This window comes from Ostrea edulis, chromosome 2, assembly GCF_947568905.1.
Source record: "Ostrea edulis chromosome 2, xbOstEdul1.1, whole genome shotgun sequence".
In the NCBI taxonomy this organism is placed as follows: Eukaryota; Metazoa; Mollusca; class Bivalvia; order Ostreida; family Ostreidae; genus Ostrea; species Ostrea edulis.
In genome coordinates, this window is record NC_079165.1 from 45355257 (window position 1) to 45378153 (window position 22897).

Here is a 22897-nt window from a genome sequence, read left to right on the forward strand (position 1 = left end):
TATATCCTTCATTTGTAGAATTGCCTACTGGCTCACATGGAGAGAAAGAGATTTGTTAGGATGAAAACAAGTGCAGTCAAGATCCAGAGTACGGTCAGAAGATTTCTTGTGACCAAACAAATGGCCAGAGAAAAGGCTGCTGCAAGAGTGATACAGAACTCGTACCTAACATGGAAGGAAAGTAAATCATTAAGAGAAGAATTTCTGCATAAGAAACAATGCATAATTACAATTCAGAGAGCTGTCAGAAAATTTACTCAATCTAGAAAGGCAATGAAAGAAAAGACTGCAGTTGTTCTTCAGAAAACTTGGAGAGGTTACTGCGTGCGGAAGTGGTACAAAAAGATTCAGTCTAGTGCTATCGTGATTCAGAGAGTGGTGCGGACATGGAAACAGAGGAGAGAATGTGCAAGGAGAAAAGAAGCAGCGATATTACTACAACAGAAATACAGAGCTCACCTATCAACCAAGAGATGTAGAGCTACATTTATTGGGATCAAGTCCTCTTGTATAGTGATTCAGCAGGCTTGGAGAAAGTATATGAAGAAATGTAATCATGCTGCAGTTACCCTTCAATCTCACTGGAGATGTTTTACAGCTCAGAGAAAATACAGAATTGTTCGAAAAGCAGTGATTACTTTACAGTCTCTATTTAGAGCTTTTTCTGCTAGGAAACAGTACTTAAGCAAAAGAAAAGCAGCAGTTAAGATTCAAAAAAGGATTAAAGAAATTCTTGAGGGAAAACAAAAGAGAAAAGAATTCCTTGCTCTAAAAGCAGCAGCAACAACTATACAGGCAGCCTTCAGAGTGTATCAAGACAGAAAGGAGTTTCTGAGGAAACTGTATGCAACTGTGGTACTTCAAACAGCTTTTCGCAAGTATGTTGCAAGAAAGAAATTCAAACAAACAAAAAGGGACATAATCAAAATTCAAAGAAAGTTGCGAGCAACATGGCAAATGAGACGGGAATTAAAGCAATTTCAAGATATAAAGCAAGCAGTATTAACAATTCAGTCTCACTTTAGAGGACACAAAGTCAGAAAAGCTGTTGGCATCATCCAACAAAGAGAGGCAGCAGCCAAGATCATTCAGAAAACATTCAGATGTTATTGCAGTAGAAAGAGGTATTTGAAACAGAAATGTAGTGCTGTGATAATCCAGAGAGCATACAGATCATGGAAATCCAGAAGAGAAATGAAGCATAAGTCTCAAGCTGCCATCATCATACAAAGAGTGTACCGAGCCCTTATATTCATGAGACTAGACAGGAGAGCATTCTTACAATTGAGATCTGCTTGTTGCACTATTCAGCAAACATGGAGGATGAAAATGTTAAGAAGAAATCAGGCAGCAGTGACAATACAGTCACAGTGGAAGGCTTATGCTGCTGAAAAGCGATTTAGAGATGCTCGGAAACATGTCATTTCTCTTCAGGCATTTTATAGAATGTGGAAGACAAGAAAGAATTATGTTCTGAAAAAGAAAGCATCTGTCACCATTCAACAGAGATACAGAGAGTACAGGAAAGGAAAAGCACAAAGGAAGCACTTTCTTATCACCAAGAGAGCAGCACTAACTATTCAGGCATTATATAGGCGTCATAAAACCAGGAAACAGTTCAGAAAGTTGAGGCATTCAGTCATATTAATCCAGGCTATGTTCAAGGGTTTTCAAGTCAGAAAGGAGTATCTGGCCAAGAAAAAAGCAACCCTAGCAATACAGAGAAGATTCAGAGAAATATTAGAAGGAAGGAAACAGAGATGTCATTTTCTTCTACAAAAAGGGGCTGCTATAACAATACAAGCAAATTTCAAGGCATATCTAGCAAGGCAGCAATTCCAAAAGGTGCACCATGCTGTGATCCGACTTCAGGCTACAGTACGCTCTTACGTACAGAAGAAAACATACCAGAACATTCGAGGAAAAACTTGTAAAATCCAGAGTAAGTGGAGGGGGACCCTAGCCATGAGAGGTGCAAGGCGTCACTATTTAATAATGAAGGGAGCAGCAATTACTGTTCAAGCATTTTACAGAAAATATCAAGCACAAAAGAGATTCAGACAGATGCAGGCATCTACCATTAAACTTCAGTCTTTGGTACGTAGTTATTTGGTGCGCAAAAAATTCATGAAATCAAAGCAATCAGCATGCATCATACAAAGACAATTTAGAACTTACCTTGAAATGAGGCAGACACGTCATAACTACCTTCTCCAAAAAGGAGCTGCTCTCACCATCCAAGCTTGCTTTAGAGGATACTTGGTGCACCAGGAGTACAGAAAGACCAGGTCTGCAATTGTCAGGTTACAGTCAACTGTCAGAAAGTTCATCTGTCGTAGAAATTATGTAAGATATAGACAAACTGTTCTTGAAGTCCAAAGACAATTTCGTCGAAAAATGTATGCTGTTAAAGTCCGAAAGGAGTTCTTGATAACCAAAGGTGCAGCCATTACCATTCAAGACCATTATAGACGACATCTTCAGCAGAAAGAGTACAAATTTCGGAAGGTAGCAATAGTGAAATTACAGTCATTCATACGTATGAAAGTACAGAGAACATCATTTCTAGCCAAGAAAACAGCTGTCAATAAAATACAAAAATGGTTTAGAAGTGAATTACAAAGAAGGAGAGCTGAAGAGGAATACCAGATGAAAAAGAGATCAATTGTTGTTTTGCAAAGTGCTTTCAGGGGCTACAAAGCAAGAAAATTGGCAAAAAGTAGAAAAAGATCAATCATCCAAATACAAGCTGTAGTCAGGAGGTTTCTCATGTTGAAACAGTTTTGGACTTTGAAGAAATGTACTGTGTTTTGCCAGAGGCAGTACAGAGCAAAGTTACAGGAAAGACTGGTTCATCAGAAGTTTTTGGCCCTACATAAAGCAGCAGTGACAATACAAGCATGGTATAGGGGAAGACAAGTTAGAATGTGGAGGACAAGGCAAGAAGAATGTGCCCAGAAAATCCAGTCTTGGTACAGAGGCAGAAAACAGCAGAAGTCATACACAGAACTGAGAAAGGCAGTCCTTGTGTGTCAGCGAGCATACAGAAGTAACAGGCTATCCAAGTCTGAGCAAAGGAAGTTCTTGATTATGAAAAGATCAGTGATAAGAATTCAGGCATTCTACAGAGGTCACAAAGTTAAAAGTGTATACCAACGAATGATGCAGGCCACACTACAGATCCAGTCAACATGCAGAGATTTTCTTACAAGAAAGAGGAAGAGGAGACGCCACAAGGCAGCAACTGTCATACAGAAAGCTTTCAGGGCCCACATGTACATCAAACTTGTCAAGGTTTGAACATTTATATACCTTAAAAAGAACTAGATTCACTAACAGTTTAATTCTACCCTGATTCAGGTTGTTATTTAAATTGTCATATAGGTGTTTAACTTGTCATGTAGGTGAGATATACAAAATGAATTAGAATTTTGATAATGAATCATGAATTTACAGTGTATGATGTCACAGACATGAATATTTCTCACCGTTTTCTTTCAAATGGACTAAATTTACTATAATGTTTTGATGTTTATATTTTTTAAATGCTGCAAATACCTATTAAAGAGTAGTTTTGATCTACGCATATGGTACACAGATTTCACAAACGAGAGAAACAATTTTACATTCAATAAACAACTACATGTAGATTAGTTAGCTGTAATCTATAGGTATTCACATCTTTAAACACCATCTGTTTCAGAATTCTAAACTATAGTTAAAGAAAACAATTTATTGACAATTGTTACTTATTGATAGTTAATCTGATAAAAACTAAGGTCAATTTAGTAAGATATTATCAACAACTTTAATAATATGAATGAATGAATGAAGCTATTGTTAAATATAGCTTAAACCTGAAAGCTATAGTTAGCAGTCGATAAATATTTTATCCGATAATTACAGTCTCTCCACTCTAAACCTTAGTTAATGACTTGTTTAAGCTATAGTTAACAGTTGATAAATATTTTATCTGATAATTACAGTCTCTTCAATCTAAACTTAGTTAATGACTTATTTATGTGTGGAATTATATTTCACAACTTTTTAGCCGAGTTGCGTAGCAAATCTCGGCTTTTAAATTGGCGAAGGATGGGCGTCCATTCGGGTGGGCGGGCGGCGTCCACAATTAGCTTGTCCGGTCTCTAACTTTCATACTTTTTGGTGCATCTTTGTGAGACTTACAACATGATCACATCCAAAAGAGGAAGGTTCCTATTTATTTTGAGGTCAATGTTCAAGGTCTCTTTTTCACTATATTGTAGATTTGAGCTTGCCTCTAACTTTTATACATGTACTTGCTGGTGCATGTTTATCAGACTTCAAATCCTGATGACATTCAAGATTCATGTTGCTTTTAAAATCCAAAGGTCAAGGTCATTCTCACACAAAATACCTATTGCGGCCATTCAAAGCTTCATACTTATAAACTATATTGAATACGTGCATGTTTTTGGTTTGTGAATGCAAGTGTGCATAATATTCGAAACTGCAAATTGGCCATACGCATCTTTGATGCGTTTTAGCAATTTTTAAGTTTATGATTCGAAACTATTGTTAGCAATAATTTCATGTGTTCATGTTAGCTGCACTGAACCTTAAGTTAAGACACTATTCGAGATAAGAAAGAATTATTTTAAGAACTTCACTAGGATATGAAGTGAAGTGGTCATAGGATCAAATCCTGTGAAGCCTAGAGTTTCTCAGTAAATTACCACCCCATCACAGTCCAGGGAAGGAAATAAAACATAATTTCAATTTGTAAACTATAACTAATAGTTAATGACAGTAAATTATAGGTTATAGTAAGTGCAGCAAGCAAACTCTAAAGATTGCATCGTCAGAAACCCACGGTTGATTATGCTTCGTTCCTCTCTTCAGAGAGGAGCAAAGCGTAATCAACCGTGGATTTCCGACGATGTAAAGATTGGGACAGAGAAAATTCAAATCGCACAATATCCAAAGATGAATGAGGTTTATGATTAAATAAAAACACTATGTAATAGTAGACATTTTCAGCTTTTTTCAAGGAGTCTGTTTGAATCGGTCATTCTTAGCTGACCAGGACGAATGTATGGGGAGCTGTTGTCATGACCCCTGAGTCAGTATCACAAGGGGAAAACTTTAAACCTTGGCTAAATCTTTTGAACCACAGGGGATGGAGCATTGATATTTCACATATAGATTCTTCATGACTATGGCTTTTTACCTTGAATCTTGACCTACTTTTCAAAAACTTTAATCTTCGCTAAATAATTTGATCCATCAGGCTTTGATACGGTGAATTGTTTATTAATCACCCCTTCTCACAAATTGTTGGATTTGATCACATTAAAAAGTTGGTTTTGTGCCCCAAAAAATGATGGATACAGGATGTCATAGTGGATGGTCTACATCTGATTCATTTGAGGATATTTAACAATTATTATCAAGTGTTATAAATACCAAGAGCTTAACACATAAAAACTTGTCAGATGTACCTGGAAATATGTTGTCATTTGAAAGAGTTTTTCACCAGTCACCTGAATGATTTGAAGTAATTAATGATAACTAAAGTCAAGCTTCCTGTCAAGGTACGCTGTCTTCTGAAAAATCTTGTCTACATGTTGTCAGAAAAAAGTCTTCTTTATTTTTTGTTTCTGTTCGATAGACATTACTGAATTTAGAGAAATCGAAAACTTTTTAAATTTTAGGGGCAGACAGGGCTGTTTTCATACCTAGTCCTTTCTGTTTTTCTTTCCAAATGAAGAACACATTTGATATGTTAGCATTGTATTTATCTTTGTAGCAACAGGAGGCAGAAAGATTATCATACTTGTCACGGTTTGCCCGGGCCATGAAGCTCCATATGGCAGCCACAGTCATACAGAGGCGGTTCAGGAAATACGTGTCCCTGTGTCGAGCCCAAGAGCAGCTCCACAGTGTCCTCATTATACAGGTGGGGATCTGACATAGGCCATATTTGATCTCTTCTGTATTCTAAGTAAAGTCCTCCTGATAGCCTAAAATTTACCATAGATTCAATTCTCATAACTGCCTCCCATAAAGGGGAAAGGAAACCCCTGTAAACCATTAATTCAAAATAGAACAAATCACTGACTGCATTGCATATTATTTTATGTTTATGGTTCAGCGTTGTTTTGGAAGACTTTTGAAAAGTTCATTTGAATGTCAAAATAAACAAATACTGGGAGGCAACAGGTTGTGGAGTTCTTTAGAATTAAAAAGCATAAAACACCTAACATCTCTTTAATCCATTTATTCCCGAGCACGACTTTATTTTGACACACTGAATGTTTATGAATGATAAACTCTTCAAAGTTGCAATTAAATCCTAAATTGGATGTGTCAAGATATTGTATGCTGGGAAATTTTTGCCCAGGTGTATTCTAAAAAGATTTTTCCAGTTTAAACTCTTTATTTTTCCTTCAGAGTAATGAATATATTAAAAATTGTTCAGTTTTAAATTCACCCTTTTAAAAATGTGCAAAAATAAAATGGGTGAAAATTTTCCTGCATGCAGATTTAACCATAATATCTGTGTACATTAACCCTGTGGATCCGCCTTATTGATTTCTAGGAAGGCAAGAAAAATTGCAAGATACCATTAGCCATTAGATCTTTGTTGCTCAACCTAGTGACCTAATAAAAATCATTCTATTTAAATATACAAATAAATACGCAATTTCTGATTTGATATTTAACAAAGCTATTTTAAAACTAACATTTTATTACTGCTCTTCGATATTATAGAAAGTGGTGGGGGAATTTGCTAACTCTTTGCATTTTATCTATCATAGAACTGGATTAGAGGGAGAATATGTCGCATTAAGTTCCTGAAACTGAAGAGGTCTGTGTTAGTCATTGAGACCGCAGCACTACAGTGGTTAGACATCAGACATGAAAAACAGAGGCAGCGAGCAGCCACGACTATACAGGTAACCAGTGTAAATATGCAGCGAGCAGCCACAACTTTACAGGTAACAAGTGTAAATATGTAGCGAGCACCACTACTATACAGGTAACCAGTGTAAATATGTAGCGAGCACCACGACTTTACAGGTAACCAGTGTAAATATGTAACGAGCACCACTACTATACAAGTAACCAGTGTAAATATGTAGCGAGCACCACGACTTTACAGGTAACCAGTGTAAATATGTAGCGAGCACCACTACTATACAGGTAACCAGTGTAAAATGTAGCGAGCACCACTACTATACAGGTAACCAGTGTAAAATGTAGCGAGCACCACTACTATACAGGTAACCAGTGTAAATATGTAGCGAGCACCACGACTTTACAAGTAACCAGTGTAAATATGTAGCGAGCACCACTACTATACAGGTAACCAGTGTAAAATGTAGCGAGCACCACTACTATACAGGTAACCAGTGTAAAATGTAGCGAGCACCACTACTATACAGGTAACCAGTGTAAATATGTAGCGAGCACCACGACTTTACAGGTAACCAGTGTAAATATGTAGCGAGCACCACTACTATACAGGTGCCAATCCTACACTTGTTCAAATGAAAGTTTCATCTATATCTAGGACCTTTGTAACAAACTGAGTTGAGTTGCTGCCAAAATTTGACTTTTCATTATTAGAAAATTAAAATTTTCTGTACATCAGACATATTCTGAAACATGTACGATATATTTTGTAATTCAGCTATTTGTATAAATCTATTGTCAGACAGAAACTGGTGCAATGGTGGATTATTAGTATAGCCCTGATAAAGATAGAGATGTTTTCTCCATATTGTCATGTAGAAGTTCGTTTTGATTTATGAATTGACAGGCTATTTGGAGAGGACGGCAACTGAGATTGAAGAACAAATGTAAGAAGATTGAGGTGGTGCGTAAACGTATCATGGAGGCTCATAGGACTGCCACTGAAGACAAGAAGCTGGGAAACAGGACAGAGTCAGCCCTAGATTATCTCCTTAAGTACAAGCAGCTGTCTCATTTACTGGAAGCTCTGGTTCATCTAGGTATTTAACATCAACTACTAAAGGGGTGTGCAATTCAAGAAAAAAGTACAGCACTTGTCCATGGGCTGAAGTCAATAAAAGAATCACTTACCCTGAAACCAAAACTGTTAGCCAAGAATAACAAGCAGAATGCAGTATAATATGCCTTTATTTAATTATTTTTTTAATTGCCAAAATTGGGTATTGTAGACTAATTTAATTCCACGGAGTCATAATATCGCAGATTTTCAGTTTTGGTTTGGTCTACAAGACATAGTACAAATTTTGCTGTGTTGCGTATGTCTTACATGAAAATAGCTAAGCTATGTATTTTAGGTCCGCTGGTATGAGATTCTGCAGACATATCAGAAATAAGTACAGCACATGATGTATGTTAACAGTACCTAGATATTATAGTTATCTTTTCTCTATTGAACATATCAAGGGTACCCTAATGTTCAGAGGGTACTGGTACAATCCACGGTCCCTACACTCCTGATAAACTCCTACAGATACTGGTACAATCCACGGTCCCTACACTCCTGATAAACTCCTACAGATACTGGTACAATCCATGGTCCCTACACTCCTGATAAACTCCTACAGATACTGGTACAATCCACGGTCCCTACACTCCTGATAGACTCCTACAGATACTGATATATTAATCCACGGTCCACACACTCCTGATAGACTCCTACAGATCAGTGCTCCCACTGGACCAGAATTCCCTTTCGCCACTTTTTCGGGGAGCGGCGCGGCACAAATAATCACATGCTTTACAATTATTTCCATCATATTATATATTATTTTATTCATTACACTTATTTTAGTATTTTGAATCAGTTACATTACTTAATCATATCCAGCTACCATACCTAAACACTTCTTTCTGAAATAATAAGAAGTTGATTTGTTGGATAAATTCTATTATGGAAATCAAAATTCAGATAATAAATCATATAAATATTAACTTCATGATGCTACACCCCTCAGTGAAAACATTGTGTACATTGCCGGAAATGCAGATGTCACAAAACATCAAGCCCAATTTAGAGTCGTATTTCAAACATTCCCAATTAAATTTCCGTTTTTGTATGGAAGATTTTGCAATTTGGACAGAATCAGATGTTTAAGCAGGTGGGGTTGACTGTAAAGCCAAACATAGTTATTTTTTTAATTTTAGACTGACTAGGGTCAGAAGCTACAAGTTTAGTGTCAAAATAGAATAGGGTGCATAATCTTATGAGATTAGCATTTTTATACTCTTGCGCACCGAACTTCAAAGAAAATTATTTATTAAAATTGCTATGTCCATATCAATGGTGACCGACCCCATTATTTATGAAATATTCGAACTAAAATCAAACACATCAAAATCAAAATCTTGAAATCGAGTTTGGCCGCAAAAACAAACAATTGATGGATTCATATATACATTATACACAATAATACGGCCAATTTAATTACCGGTCGGTTCTCTGGTTAAGAATTGACATTAATGTGGAGATGATTTAAAAACGATAATGAATAAGACTTTAAATGTTAAACAATTGACCACAGCAGGGTAAACAGCTGTCCGATGTACTTTATTACATAATCACCGACTTTTTTGCAACCATAAATTACCTGAGGCTTTGACCAGCTCTGTGTGCACTGGAGCGACGCGAGATTTCCGGTTGCACGCGTTGACTGAATAAACAGATTTTCATTGCATAAACAAACAGGCGATAATGCGTCACTGACAAAGGATTTAAAATACAATTTATTGCAAAAGGGGATTTTCGCCACTTTCAATTTTTTTTCGCCATTTTTGAAAAAAATTCGCCATTGACGAAAATGGCGAGGCCCAGCTCGAGCACTGCTACAGATACCGATACAATCGACGGTCCCTACACTCCTGATAAACTCCTACAGGTACTGATACAATCCACGGTCCCTACACTCCTGATAAACTCCTACAGATACTGATACAATCCACGGTCCCTACACTCCTGATAAACTCATACTGATACAATCCACGGTCCCTACACTCCTGATAAACTCCTACAGATACTGATACAATCCACGGTCCCTACACTCCTGATAAACTCCTACAGATACCGATACAATCCACGGTCCCTACACTGCTGATAAACTCCTACAGATACTGGTACAATCCACGGTCCCTACACTCCTGATAAACTCCTACAGATACTGGTACAATCCACGGTTAATGTCCCTACACTCCTGATAAACTCCTACCGATACTGATACAATCCACGGTCCCTACACTCCTGATAAACTCCTACAGATACCGGTACAATCCACGGTCCCTACACTCCTGATAAACTCCTACAGATACTGATACAATCCATGGTCCCTACACTCCTGATAAACTCCTACAGGTATAGATCATCAGTTTTCTTACACTCCTGATAAACTCCTACAGATACTGGTACAATCCACGGTCCCTACACTCCCGATAAACTCCTACCGATACTAATACAATCCACGGTCCCTACACTCCTGATAAACTCCTACCGATACTAATACAATCCATGGTCCCTACACTCCTGATAAACTCCTACAGATACAGATACAATCCTCGGTCCCTACACTCCTGATAAACTCCTACAGATACTGGTACAATCCTCGGTCCCTACACTCCTGATAAACTCCTACAGATACTGGTACAATCCACGGTCCCTACACTCCTGATAAACTCCTACAGATACTGGTACAATCCTCGGTCCCTACACTCCTGATAAACTCCTACAGATACTGGTACAATCCACGGTCCCTACACTCCCGATAAACTCCTACCGATACTAATACAATCCACGGTCCCTACACTCCCGATAAACTCCTACCGATACTAATACAATCCACGGTCCCTTCACTCCTGATAAACTCCTACAGATACTGATACAATCCACGGTCCCTTCACTCCTGATAAACTCCTACAGATACTGATACAATCCACGGTCCCTACACTCCTGATAAACTCCTACAGATACTGATACAATCCACGGTCCCTACACTCCTGATAAACTCCTACAGATACTGATACAATCCACGGTCCCTACACTCCTGATTGACTCCTACAGGTATAGATCATTAGTTTACTTACACTCCTGATAGACTCCTACAGGTATAGATCATTAGTTTACTTACTCTCCTGATAGACTCCTACAGGTATAGATCATCAGTTTTCTTACACTCCTAATATATTTTTTACATGTGTGAGACTTGTTTAACGTCGCTACTTTTCATATAGACTTTGATTGAAAAGAAAGCATACATGTCAAGGTCATGACCATATATGGAGAGCAAAAAATAGTCATGATATGTTATGACATGCACAACATTCTAGTAATGAGTACTGTTTAATGTACACAAGAGGATTGGCAGTATCATTCATTTTATATCATCAGACTGAGTATTGTAGGTGACAGGTACTTGTAGCTAGTAAACTGTTACAGAAGGTAACCTTTTCACTTGATCCATACCCATAATGTGTGTGTGAAATAATGTACATCCGAGACTCAAGAAAATTTCAGGTGATGGATTCAATAGATGAGGAAATGTCTTAAATTTTTGATTTGGACACAGTATTTTACACATGCAGCTTGTTTCCTTTAGATGTTGCAACACGCCTGTCCCCAGCCTGCTGTGAGAGACTGGTGGAAGTGAGCGCTGTATCAGTGTTTTATACACTCATCAGCAGCTGTAACAGAAGTCAACCTCACATGGAGATCATTAAATTGGCTGTCACCATTCTACTGAATCTGGCCAAGGTATGTTCACATATATATAGATATCAATTTTAAAATATGTAACCTTAAGTAATGGGTTTTTTTTTAAATGCAATGTACATGGTGACTTAGGGAAATAAATAATTTGTTCATCGGGTCTCATCAGGTTCAGGCCAATACCACCCCTTCAGACTGATAAATGTACGAGTACTGAGAGCAATACTGCAGGATGATGTTTCCTATGTTTCATATCTGCTGTTGCAGAATTTTGCAAGTTACCATTCACAGGAAGATAGTTAGACACCTGATACTCTCTGTCTGATGAAAGAGCAATGTTATAGTCCACCTAAAATAACAGGAATTAACTGAGATAGTTAGAAACCTGATATTCTCTGTCTGATGAAAGACCAATTTTATAGTCCACCTAAAATAACAGGAATTAACCAGACCTACAGAGAAATCACTGACTACTTTTGTATTTTCAGTATAAGACTCCGCCCTCTGTGTTTATTTGTATTTTCAGTATGATAAGACTCCGTCCTCTGTGTTTATTTGTATTTTCAGTATGATAAGACTCCGCCCTCTGTGTTTATTTGTATTTTCAGTATGATAAGACTCCGCCCTCTGTGTTTATTTGTATTTTCAGTATGATAAGACTCTGCCCTCTGTGTTTATTTGTATTTTCAGTATAATAAGACTCCGCCCTCTGTTGATTTGTATTTTCAGTATGATAAGACTCCGCCCTCCGTGTTGATTTGTATTTTAAGTATGATAAGACTCTGCCCTCCGTGTTTATTTGTATTTTAAGTATGATAAGACTCTGCCCTCCATGTTTATTTGTATTTTCAGTATGATAAGACTCTGCCCTCCGTGTTTATGGACGGAGCACTGGATATTTTGCTGGACCTGATGCAGATTTACAGAGAGAAGGGCGTCATCTTTAATAGAACTTGTACCCTGGTGGGAATTTTGGCCAGAAATGACATTCGTAGAATGGTAATTTTGAATATTCAGACAGATAATGGTGTAATTCCCCCTTGATGAATTAAGGGAAAGATTATGTAATAATCCTGATTCCATGGTTGAGTGTTTTAGACCTTGCAATTATCGTTTTGGTATTTATTACAAAGAACAGATATTCTTGGAAAAGAAATTATTTATTATATAATTATTTTTTTTTTACATCACATTCTATATCAGCCAGGGGTGACTTTATATCAGCCTGAGAGTTGTTAGCCTGATATGGGACGTGAGAGGAAAAGTACTATGTCATGATTTTTATATGCTATGTTTATAGAATATATAAAACAAGAAATTAAATGTTATATTTATTATGTTTAAAAGAAAGGGTTGTATAATAAAACCAAAAAATTCCAGGAAAGGATGTATGGTAAAACTGAAGATTAACAGAAAGGGCTGTATAATTTTGTTTATTGTAACTGGGTAGTGTAGTTTTACTTATTTTTTACATATAAGTTAAATTTTATTTTGACATTTTTTTAAGGATTAAGAGTAGGCAGAGCGTAACAAAGCCCACTTTCAATCCTGAAGAAACATCAAAGTGACGTCTAACAAGCTTATATGGAATTTAATTGGACAAGTTATTGCCCCCCTCCCCCCTTCCTTGCTTAATGATCACATGCAGTAATTTAAACATTCAGCATTTCAATGGTACCATACAGCAATGGACATAATACATACAACTTAGATGTTTATTACGCAAGTAGTGTACATGTAGATCCATATCTATTCCAACTGTGATCCTTGGGGCCAGGGAACATTAACAGGCTGAAATTGAGCTTTAAAGTATATCAACCGTGAACTTTTGGCAAAATAATACTAATTTTCAAAGCACCTCAAGGTAGTATAGGCACAGAATTGTAGTGATTTCTTGGGTCAGAGCCATCAGTAGAGACCCAAAGATTTCATGAGAGAATCTTTTAGTGTTGATGGCATCCAGTAGGAATAGAATTATCACAGTCACTCATTATAATATACATGCACCTTGAGAAGTGTAGCATGCAAGTATAAGTTGTCTTATTCATTTCAAACTGGGCTATCATAAGAAATCTTCAACAACCTGGAAATTGGACTGCATGGACTTAAAAAGGTATTTATCTTGTATTAGAAAGTGTTATGTAATGTATGAAATTTTGTATTTTATAGGCAATGATTTCCCAGCCTCGAGTGATAGAGCGAATTCAGAGTCTGCATAACTTGACAGCAAGAAAATACAAACTCCAAGAGAACCAGCATATCCAACAAGCTAAACTGAATGCCTCAAAAATCATGAACTTCACACTCCCTATCAGGAATACCCCACGTAAACCTCACAAGATCAGACCAGAATGGGTCCTACACCGAGATTCTAGACATAACATTGACAATCCAATGCAGGCCATGAACTTTGTGATGGACAGCCTGCACATCAGACCTAAATGATACACTGCATGATCACAAATTGTGTACTAGGTTCTTTCTGGGTACTTGCAATGGGGATTACATGTATAAGGTGTAAATTATCTTTTAATGCATATTGTTACATGGATAATTTTAAACAGGTGGTGTTTTACTTTTACCTTGTGGACTGAATTATGCAAGTAAAAATTAATTTGAAATTGAAATGAGAAATTTGTCACTCCTGTTTTTGATACAATGATTCTTATTTAAAATCTTTATGTATCACCTCTTAGATTTTTAAGGTGGATCGATCCTCATCTGACTTAGCAATATTTATGGTTAAAAGTAGAAAAACTGTATTGATTTCAACTCAATATAGTTAGATTTAATTGATAACCAAAGAAAATGTGTATGTTGCCACATATTTAAAGACGTCAGACATACAAAAACAGAATCATAAGTTAACGTCAGAAAATCACACATTTTCATAATACAGAATAATTAAAATGGGTAAAAATTTGTTGAAATGACAAATTTTAAATGTCAGCAGTTTAAAAAACTGCCAATTCATAAATATGTATAAATTAATTGTGGATATTGAGGGAATCATGTATAACAGACATGCAGTAGAAGAGATACCAGCATAGGAGTTATTGCAGGAGTTATAGCCCTTGACAACATTTTTAAAATTATGAAAAATTGATTATCTATGAAAAATATAAAATCTTTCAGTATCAATAGTTTACCAGATTTTTTATTTTATTCAGTGAATAAAATTCCTCTGAAAGATATATTTCTATCATGCACAAAGTTTAATTTAATAAAGATTTTTGCAAAAAACCTATGCCTTCACATGAGGATTGATCAACCTTAATTAATATTTATCATGGATGTGTCATTTGGTCACACTTCAAAGTATCTTATTTTTCTGCAGTACATGTAAAACAATGGAATGACCCCATAGATATGCTATTTCTATATGATGATACATGCATTGTTATTCAACTGTATGATGTTTTATGGTTTAGATTTGTTGGGTTCCAAGTTTAGGCCCCAGTGCCATTTTTCACAAAATATCTTACGACTAAGATCAACGTTTAGAAACTGTCATTAAATTGATCATACTAAGAAAGAAAGCTGTTGTCTTTGTCATAACATTTTTCGTGAAAAGGGCCACAGGCTCTGAACTGCATATAAAACTGAAGTGAGCTTGTTCTGTGTCAGACTGTGAAATGGAGGTCTTAGATTTCACTGTCTATTTTTGTTAGAAAAACTGAAACGGAGATTGGGTTGAGCTCATTGCAGTTTGGAGCATGACCATAGTTACTAGTAAAGCAATGTTCAAAATCTCAGTACTATTTTATGTTCTTTTGAACATGTTTTTTCACTCTGACATTGTGTGTTAATTTAGAACACTCTGGTGTATACTTAACGTCTGAAATGTGATTAGTTAGTGAACTTCTAAGACTTTTTTCTGATTTTCTGATTTCTTTTTTTTTATGGAGTACCTGTGCATACAGATGAAATTTTACAGATAGCCTATGAGGCAATGAATGATAGTCAAATAAAGTATTATATATATTTATCACAATATACAAGTACATTTTCATGTGTCATGGTCATTTTGGTATTTTCTGGTGACTCAAGCGAGTGTTGTAACCCATGGGCCTCTTGGTTTTTTTTCCCCTGTTCATTCAAACTATGTTAACCTAGCATCTTTTATTTGCTTGTCTGCAAAATGCTCTTTTTCAAAACTAGCATTTATTGTTTATGGCATGTAAATGATAAGCAGGATTTTTTTTAAGTCTGCAAGTTTTAATCATGTATTCCATAATTTGATTTTGCCTCTATTAAGTAGAACATAGCAATCTAATAAAAATTGCCCGTTTTTGGTTGCTGTTAACTATGCAATGGCGAAGTACGTCAGAAATGGAACTCGAACAGATAATTTAATTATGTATGCTGAATGTATGCTGTTGATTGTCGCTGCTAAATTCTCAGTCTAAATGTAAATCATAAAGAGGCAAATATTCTCTTTTACATGGAGATGTGAAAATGAATAAAATCTTTTTTATTTTTTAATCCAAGAACACTGTTTGATTGTTTTTATAAATTCAAGAAGAGTTTACAAGTCAGCATTAGATGGCTTGGGACTGCAGTATGTTTTGAAATACATTCAGTATCAATCTGATTAAAATCAGCTGTTTGTTTGGCTCTGTTTACTGCAGTACAAACATGTCCAAACCCTGATTTTAATGAAATTGGTATTAGAAGTGAACAAAAGTGTTGGAACAATTAAAAACTTCGCTACATCTTCCATACAAAATATTGTTTTAAATAATTGAAGCCATATTTGATCCAATTTTTATAAAAATTTCTTACCATAAAACTGTCTATAGTTTTCATTAAGATTTTAAAATAAAACTTACCAAACCATGGAAGAGGTTTAATGATTTGAAAGTGTTATCCTTTGATGTTTAAATCCAAATATTTTTATGCAGTGTTTAATTCATAATCACAAGCATTGTGTGTTAGGAAGATGATAAAGAAATATATGGAGTGCCAAATTAACATAAACTCAAATAATTGAAGATATCTTCAATTATTTGAAGCTATCATCAATTCTATAATTGCTCTCTTTAATTGAATTAATGCGCGTATTAAATCAATTATTGCTCTCATCAAATGAATTAATGCGCACTTCAATTCAATTAATGCTCTCATCAATTGAATTAATGAGAGCAATAATTGATTTAATGCGCGCATTAATTCAATTATTGCTCTCTTCAATTCAATTGATGCGCGCGTTAATTCAATTAATGAGAGCAATAATAGATTTGATGCGCGCATTAATTCAATTATTGCTCTCTTCAATTCATTTGATGAGAGCATCAATTTAGAAATATTGCTCGCAATAATTAATTTAGAGCTCAGTATAAATAATTTGATGATCTCTTTAATTCAGTTGAAGATATCTTTAATTTATTTACAATGCTTTTGTATAAGGAATTAATGCGCGCATCAATTCTTTTAAAGAGAGCAACAATTCAATTAAAGATATTAATTCAATTGTGGATATGTTGAATTGAAGATATCTTTACTTATATAGTTGCTCTCTCTAAAAGAATTATTGCTCTCTTCAAAATAATTAAAGATATCATTAATTCAATTGAAGAGAGCAATAATTGAATTAATGCGCACATTAAATCCATTATTGCTCTCATCAAATGAATTAATGCGCGCATCAATTCAATTATTGCTCATCAATTGATTTAATGAGCGCATTATATCAATTATTGTTCTCTTCAATTGAATTGTAGTGCACATCAATTCAATTGTTGATATCATTAATTCATTTGAAGAGATCATTAATTCAATTAAAGCGCACATCAATTCAGCTGAAGAATTAATACTATCATCAATCCAATTAATGCGCGCAATAATTCAGAATTGAAGATATCATCAATTATTTGAAGAGATCTTTAATTCAATTGTTGCGCACATCAAATGAATTGATGATATCTTTAAATAATTGAAGATATCTTCAATAATTTGAGTTTGTTAATTTGGTGCTCCATAAAGGAGTGGAGACCAAACATCAAATGGTGCAAACTCCTCGTCAATGCCTCATTACGTCAGCTACGTATAGACCTCTCCTATGTGATGCAGTACAATATACAGATTTGTATATTGCGAGTCCGCGATTATCACGCGGGCAAATAACACAAAAGAAGTAGTTTGTAGTTAAAAGCTTGAAAATATTGACATTAAAAGCATGTATAAACATAAAAAGATCACTAAAAACTAGGAAGGCCCTGTTCAAATTATAGTGTAGAGTAATGAACTTGATGTTTACGTTCTTGTTTTGAACTGTTTACGTTTGACATTATATTTTTTCGTCATTCTACAGTGACGTCACACAGTATACGTGGCCGTGTGATTTTTGTAGTTCCTAGAAATCACTATCCCATAATGCCTAACTGGAAGAGTTTGGTTTGTGAGCAAAAGAACTCTGGCGGAAGTTTGCAAGTGGTGTATAACCGGTTTTTACTGCTGGTTTGTGTGTGTATAACCGGTTTGTACTACTGGTTTGTGTGTGTATAACCGGTTTGTACTACTGGTTTGTGTGTGTATGATCGGTTTGTACTACTGGTTTGTGTGTGTATAATCGGTTTGTACTGCTGGTTTGTGTGTGTATAACCAGTTTGTACTGCTGGTTTATGTGGGTATAACCAGTTTGTACTGCTGGTTTATGTGTGTATAACCGGTGTTTACCGCTGGTTTGTGTGTGTATAACCGGTTTGTACTGCTGGTTTATGTGTGTATAACCGGTTTGTACTGTTGGTTTATATGTGTATAACCGGTTTGTACTGCTGGTTTGTGTGTATAATCGGTTTGTACTGCTGGTTTGTGTGTGTATAACCGGTTTGTACTGCTGGTTTATGTGTGTATAATCGGTTTGTACTGTTGGTTTATATGTGTATAACCGGTTTGTACTGCTGGTTTGTGTGTATAATCGGTTTGTACTGCTGGTTTGTGTGTGTATAATCGGTTTGTACTGCTGGTTTGTGTGTATAATCGGTTTGTACTGCTGGTTTGTGTGTGTATAACCTGTATGTACTGCTGGTTTATGTGTGTATAACCGGTTTGTTCTGCTGATTTTAGTCCGAAATATCTTACGTTTTCCTGGCCTTTTTAATGATTTTGATATTTACCGTGCCAGGAAAACGTCAGAACAGGCACCATTACGTAAACTGGAAATTCGCCGCCTCCAGCTGGAGGTGGCATTCTCGGGCCGATTTTAAATACTTGCGAACCGAATTTAATGTTAAACTCATAATTAATCAATAAAACGATGCTTCTTGTACTTACTAATATCGATTTTATGGGTACTTTAATCACATAAACAGCCTCATGAAAACATTTTAACAAACACTCGAGCTGTTTTGAGTCACGTGACTCGTTCGCTCAAATTCAGTTGACTACAATTGCGTGCTTCTGTTATCGAATTTTGGAGAAGATATCACTCTTTTAATCGATATTAGTTGTACAGGAAGCATCGTTTTATAGAAAAATTGTGATTTTAACATTAAATTCGGCTAGCAAGTATTTAAAATCGGCCCGAGAATGCCGCCTCCAACTGGAGGCGGCGAATTTCCAGTTTTCGTAACGGCGCCGGTTCTGACGTTTTCCTGGCACGGTAAATATCAAAATCATTAAAAAAAAAAAAAAAAAAAAAGCCAGGAAAACGTCAGATATTTCGGACTATGCTGATTTGTGCATTTGCATAATTAACATATGGGAGATATTTCTCCTAATTAGTTGAATATTCATTCACATACCCACTTCGTATAGCTATAAGGGTTTTTATAAAAGTGTTACCTTTCCATCCCTTGTGGGTGGTAAGGGGTAGTTTTCTGAATGTGTAACCAGGCACAAAGTTCCTTGAACAACTGGTTGTCATTGCACTTCTTTTTCACCAATAGCTACTGTCTGCACCTCCATGTTGGGCATGGAAAAGCTTTCAGTCCATTTTATAATGTAGACCTGACTCAATATTCCATTCATAGGATTCTTCTCTCTAGAACATTGGTGATGTCCTGACACTTAGGCCTGTACATCTATCCTTTACACTGGTCAGTAATACTAACTTTTTCTCGTGTCTTTTTGTAGCCTAAATGTTGAGAACTTGAAATCTTGACAAAAGCACTGGGCATTTATAGTATTCACATGTGTCTGTCTGTCACGTCCATCCCTCCTTAAATGCCTTCACACCTTCAAGACCTCCATCCCCTAGCAGGCATTTTCACCTGTCAGTTTCTAGGGCAGCATTAAATGTATATAGATCTTATTAGTGAAAGTCAAATAGGTTTTAGGAAAGGGTATTCCACTCTTGACAATATATTAAAGTTGCATTTTCTAACCAATATGGTAATGTTTAACAAAAAGAAACTTTATTGTGCTTTTATCGATTTTAAACAGGCATTTGACACTGTTTGGAGAAATGGGTTGTGGTATAAATTGTAAAAAAAAAACGGTATTGATGGCAAGTGTTTTACATATATAAAAAACATGTATGATGGTGTTAAGTCTATGATATCCATTAATGGCCAGTCGTCTGAATTTTTTTTAATGTAAGATTGGGGTTCGTCAGGGTGAAAATTTATCTCCTCTTTTGTTCTCGCTTTATATCAATGACTTAAAAGAATTTCTTTCTAGTAAAAACATGCTTGGACTCTCTATTATTTTATTCTATGCCGATGATACAGTGATTATATCAGAGTCTGCAGTGGGATTACAACATGGTCTTTAGAATGAGTTTCATTCATATTGTATTCAGTGGAAATTACATGTCAACGTCGATAAGACAAAAATTATGGTTTTTTCCAAAGGTCGACCTCCAAATAATACATTTTACTTTAATAACAAAGTTATTGAAAATGTGAAAGAATTCAAATATGTGGGTATAATTTTTTTCCAGATCAGGATTGTTTAACAAGGCAAAAAAACATTTATGTGAGCAAGCCCAAAAAGCCATGTATGGGGTTATACGAAAAATTAGACAATATAATGTATCAGTTGAATGACAACTTGATTTGTTCGATAAAGTTGTTGCACCTGTACTTTTGTATGGTTGTGAGATTTGGGGGTTCGAAAATCTTGACATTATTGAGCGTATGCACTTTAAAAATATATTTTCAACTTAAAAAGTAGTACTCCAAATTATATGGTCTATGGAGAAACTGGCCGCTTTCCTTTATATGCAACAGTGTATACAAGAATGATTTCTTACTGGGGAAGGTTATTTTTAAATCCAGATAGTAAGATTGTGTGTAGTTTGTATAAGTATGTACATGATCTATTCTATAGAGAAAGTTATAAGAATTCTTGGTGATCTTGTATTAAAAATATTTTTGATCTTTGTGGACATGCGCACTCCATTATATGGAATACGCTAAGAACAAGCATTTTTTAATACAAACTGGTTAAAAATTTCTGTTGAACGACGTCTTAAAGATCAGTATATACAGAAATGGCTAAGTGATATACGGGAGTCATCTAAGGGTGAAACGTATGGCATTTTCAAAAGTGAATTTGGGTTTGAAAAATACTTTAATACTTTACCTAAAAAAATATTTATTAAATTTAGAACTCCCAGTAGAGACTGGAAGATGGTGTGGCACTCCTAAAGACGAAAGAACTTGCCATATCTGTAATACGGGTCAGATAGCTGACAAATACCATTTTATCCTTGAATGTAAGTTTTTTGAATGTTATAGAAGAAAGTATCTGTGTAAAAAAATTTGTCACAAACCAAACTTTTTCAAATTTTCAGAGTTAATGTCAACTTCAGACCCTAAAGTACTTATCAAATTGTGTAGTTTTATATCTAAAATATATGACCAATTCTGTCCTCCTTAACTCATTTATATATCTAAAACAACTCCCTGCTTTTTTCACGTGTACCTTGCATATAATATATTCTATTTGTAAATATTGTATATATTGTACCTCATGTACCATAATATGGTGCGAGTGAATAAAGAAAACTGAAGCTGAAAGGAGAAAAGTTTGGGCTGGACAAAGAATCAAACCTGGAACCCCTGCATTACTAGTCAGGTGCTCTAACCATTGAGCTATCTAGGCTGATATCTATGGAGCGCCAAATTAACATAAACTCAAATAATTGAAGATATCTTCAATTATTTGAAGATATCATCAATTCAATTATTGCTCTCTTTAATTGAATTAATGCGCGCATTAAATCAATTATTGCTCTCATCAAATGAATTAATGCGCTTCAATTCAATTATTGCTCTCATCAATTGAATTAATGCGCGCATCAATTGAATTAATGTGAGCAATAATTGATTTAATGCGCGCATTAATTCAATTATTGCTCTCTTCAATTCAATTGATGAGAGCATCAATTGAATTAATGAGAGCAATAATAGATTTGATGCGCGCATTAATTCAATTATTGCTCTCTTCAATTCAATTGATGAGAGCATTAATTTCGTAGAAATATTGCTCGCAATGATTGATTTAGAGCTCGGTATAAATAATTTTATGATCTCTTTAATTCAATTGAAGATATCTTTAATTATTTACAATGCTTTTGTATAAGGAATTAATGCGCGCATCAATTCTTTTAAAGAGAGCAACAAATTCAATTAAAGAGATCATTAATTCAATTGTGGATATGTTGAATTGAAGATATCTTTAATTATTTAGTTGCTCTCTCTAAAAGAATTATTGCTCTCTTCAAATGAATTAAAGATATCATTAATTCAATTGAAGAGAGCACTAATTGAATGAATGTGCGCATTAAATCCATTATTGCTCTCATCAAATGAATTAATGCGCGCATCAATTCAATTATTGCTCTCATCAATTGATTTAATGCGCGCATTATATCAATTATTGCTCTCTTCAATTGAATTGTAGCGCGCATCAATTCAATTGTTGATATCATTAATACATTTGAAGAGATCATTAATTCAATTAAGCGCGCATCAATTCAGCAGAAGAATTAATGCTATCATCAATTCATTTAATGTGCGCAATAATTCAGAATTGAAGATATCATTAATTATTTGAAGAGATCTTTAATTAAGTTGTTGCGCGCATCAAATGAATTGATGATATCTTCAAATAATTGAAGATATCTTCAATGATTTGAGTTCATGTTAATTTGGCGCTCCATAGATATCCACATCCATATAGCCCTAACTACATCCCCCAACCCTTAAATTGTCATTACCTTCAAAAACATACAACCCA

At 35.3% G+C, this 22897-nt stretch overlaps 1 protein-coding gene and 1 long non-coding RNA gene across 2 annotated transcripts in view; one reads left to right on the forward strand and one right to left on the reverse strand.

Moving 5' to 3' along the window:
* LOC125680842 (abnormal spindle-like microcephaly-associated protein homolog) overlaps nt 1-16203 on the forward strand; it is a 41558-nt gene extending 25355 nt beyond the window's left edge. Inside the window, exons 18-24 of the mRNA XM_056154184.1 lie at nt 19-3294; nt 5789-5938; nt 6801-6938; nt 7805-7997; nt 11601-11755; nt 12563-12709; nt 13880-16203. Coding sequence (XP_056010159.1) covers nt 19-3294; nt 5789-5938; nt 6801-6938; nt 7805-7997; nt 11601-11755; nt 12563-12709; nt 13880-14155 — 4335 coding nt within the window. The 3' untranslated portion in view covers nt 14156-16203. The remainder of the gene's footprint in view (nt 1-18; nt 3295-5788; nt 5939-6800; nt 6939-7804; nt 7998-11600; nt 11756-12562; nt 12710-13879) is intronic.
* Nucleotides 2176-20963, reverse strand: LOC130051698 (uncharacterized). The gene is made up of 3 exons (XR_008799983.1): nt 19496-20963; nt 5816-6002; nt 2176-2290 (listed from the first exon to the last, which is right to left on the reverse strand). It is a non-coding gene; the product is annotated as an uncharacterized LOC130051698 (long non-coding RNA).
* Between the last annotated feature and the right edge of the window lie 1934 nt (nt 20964-22897).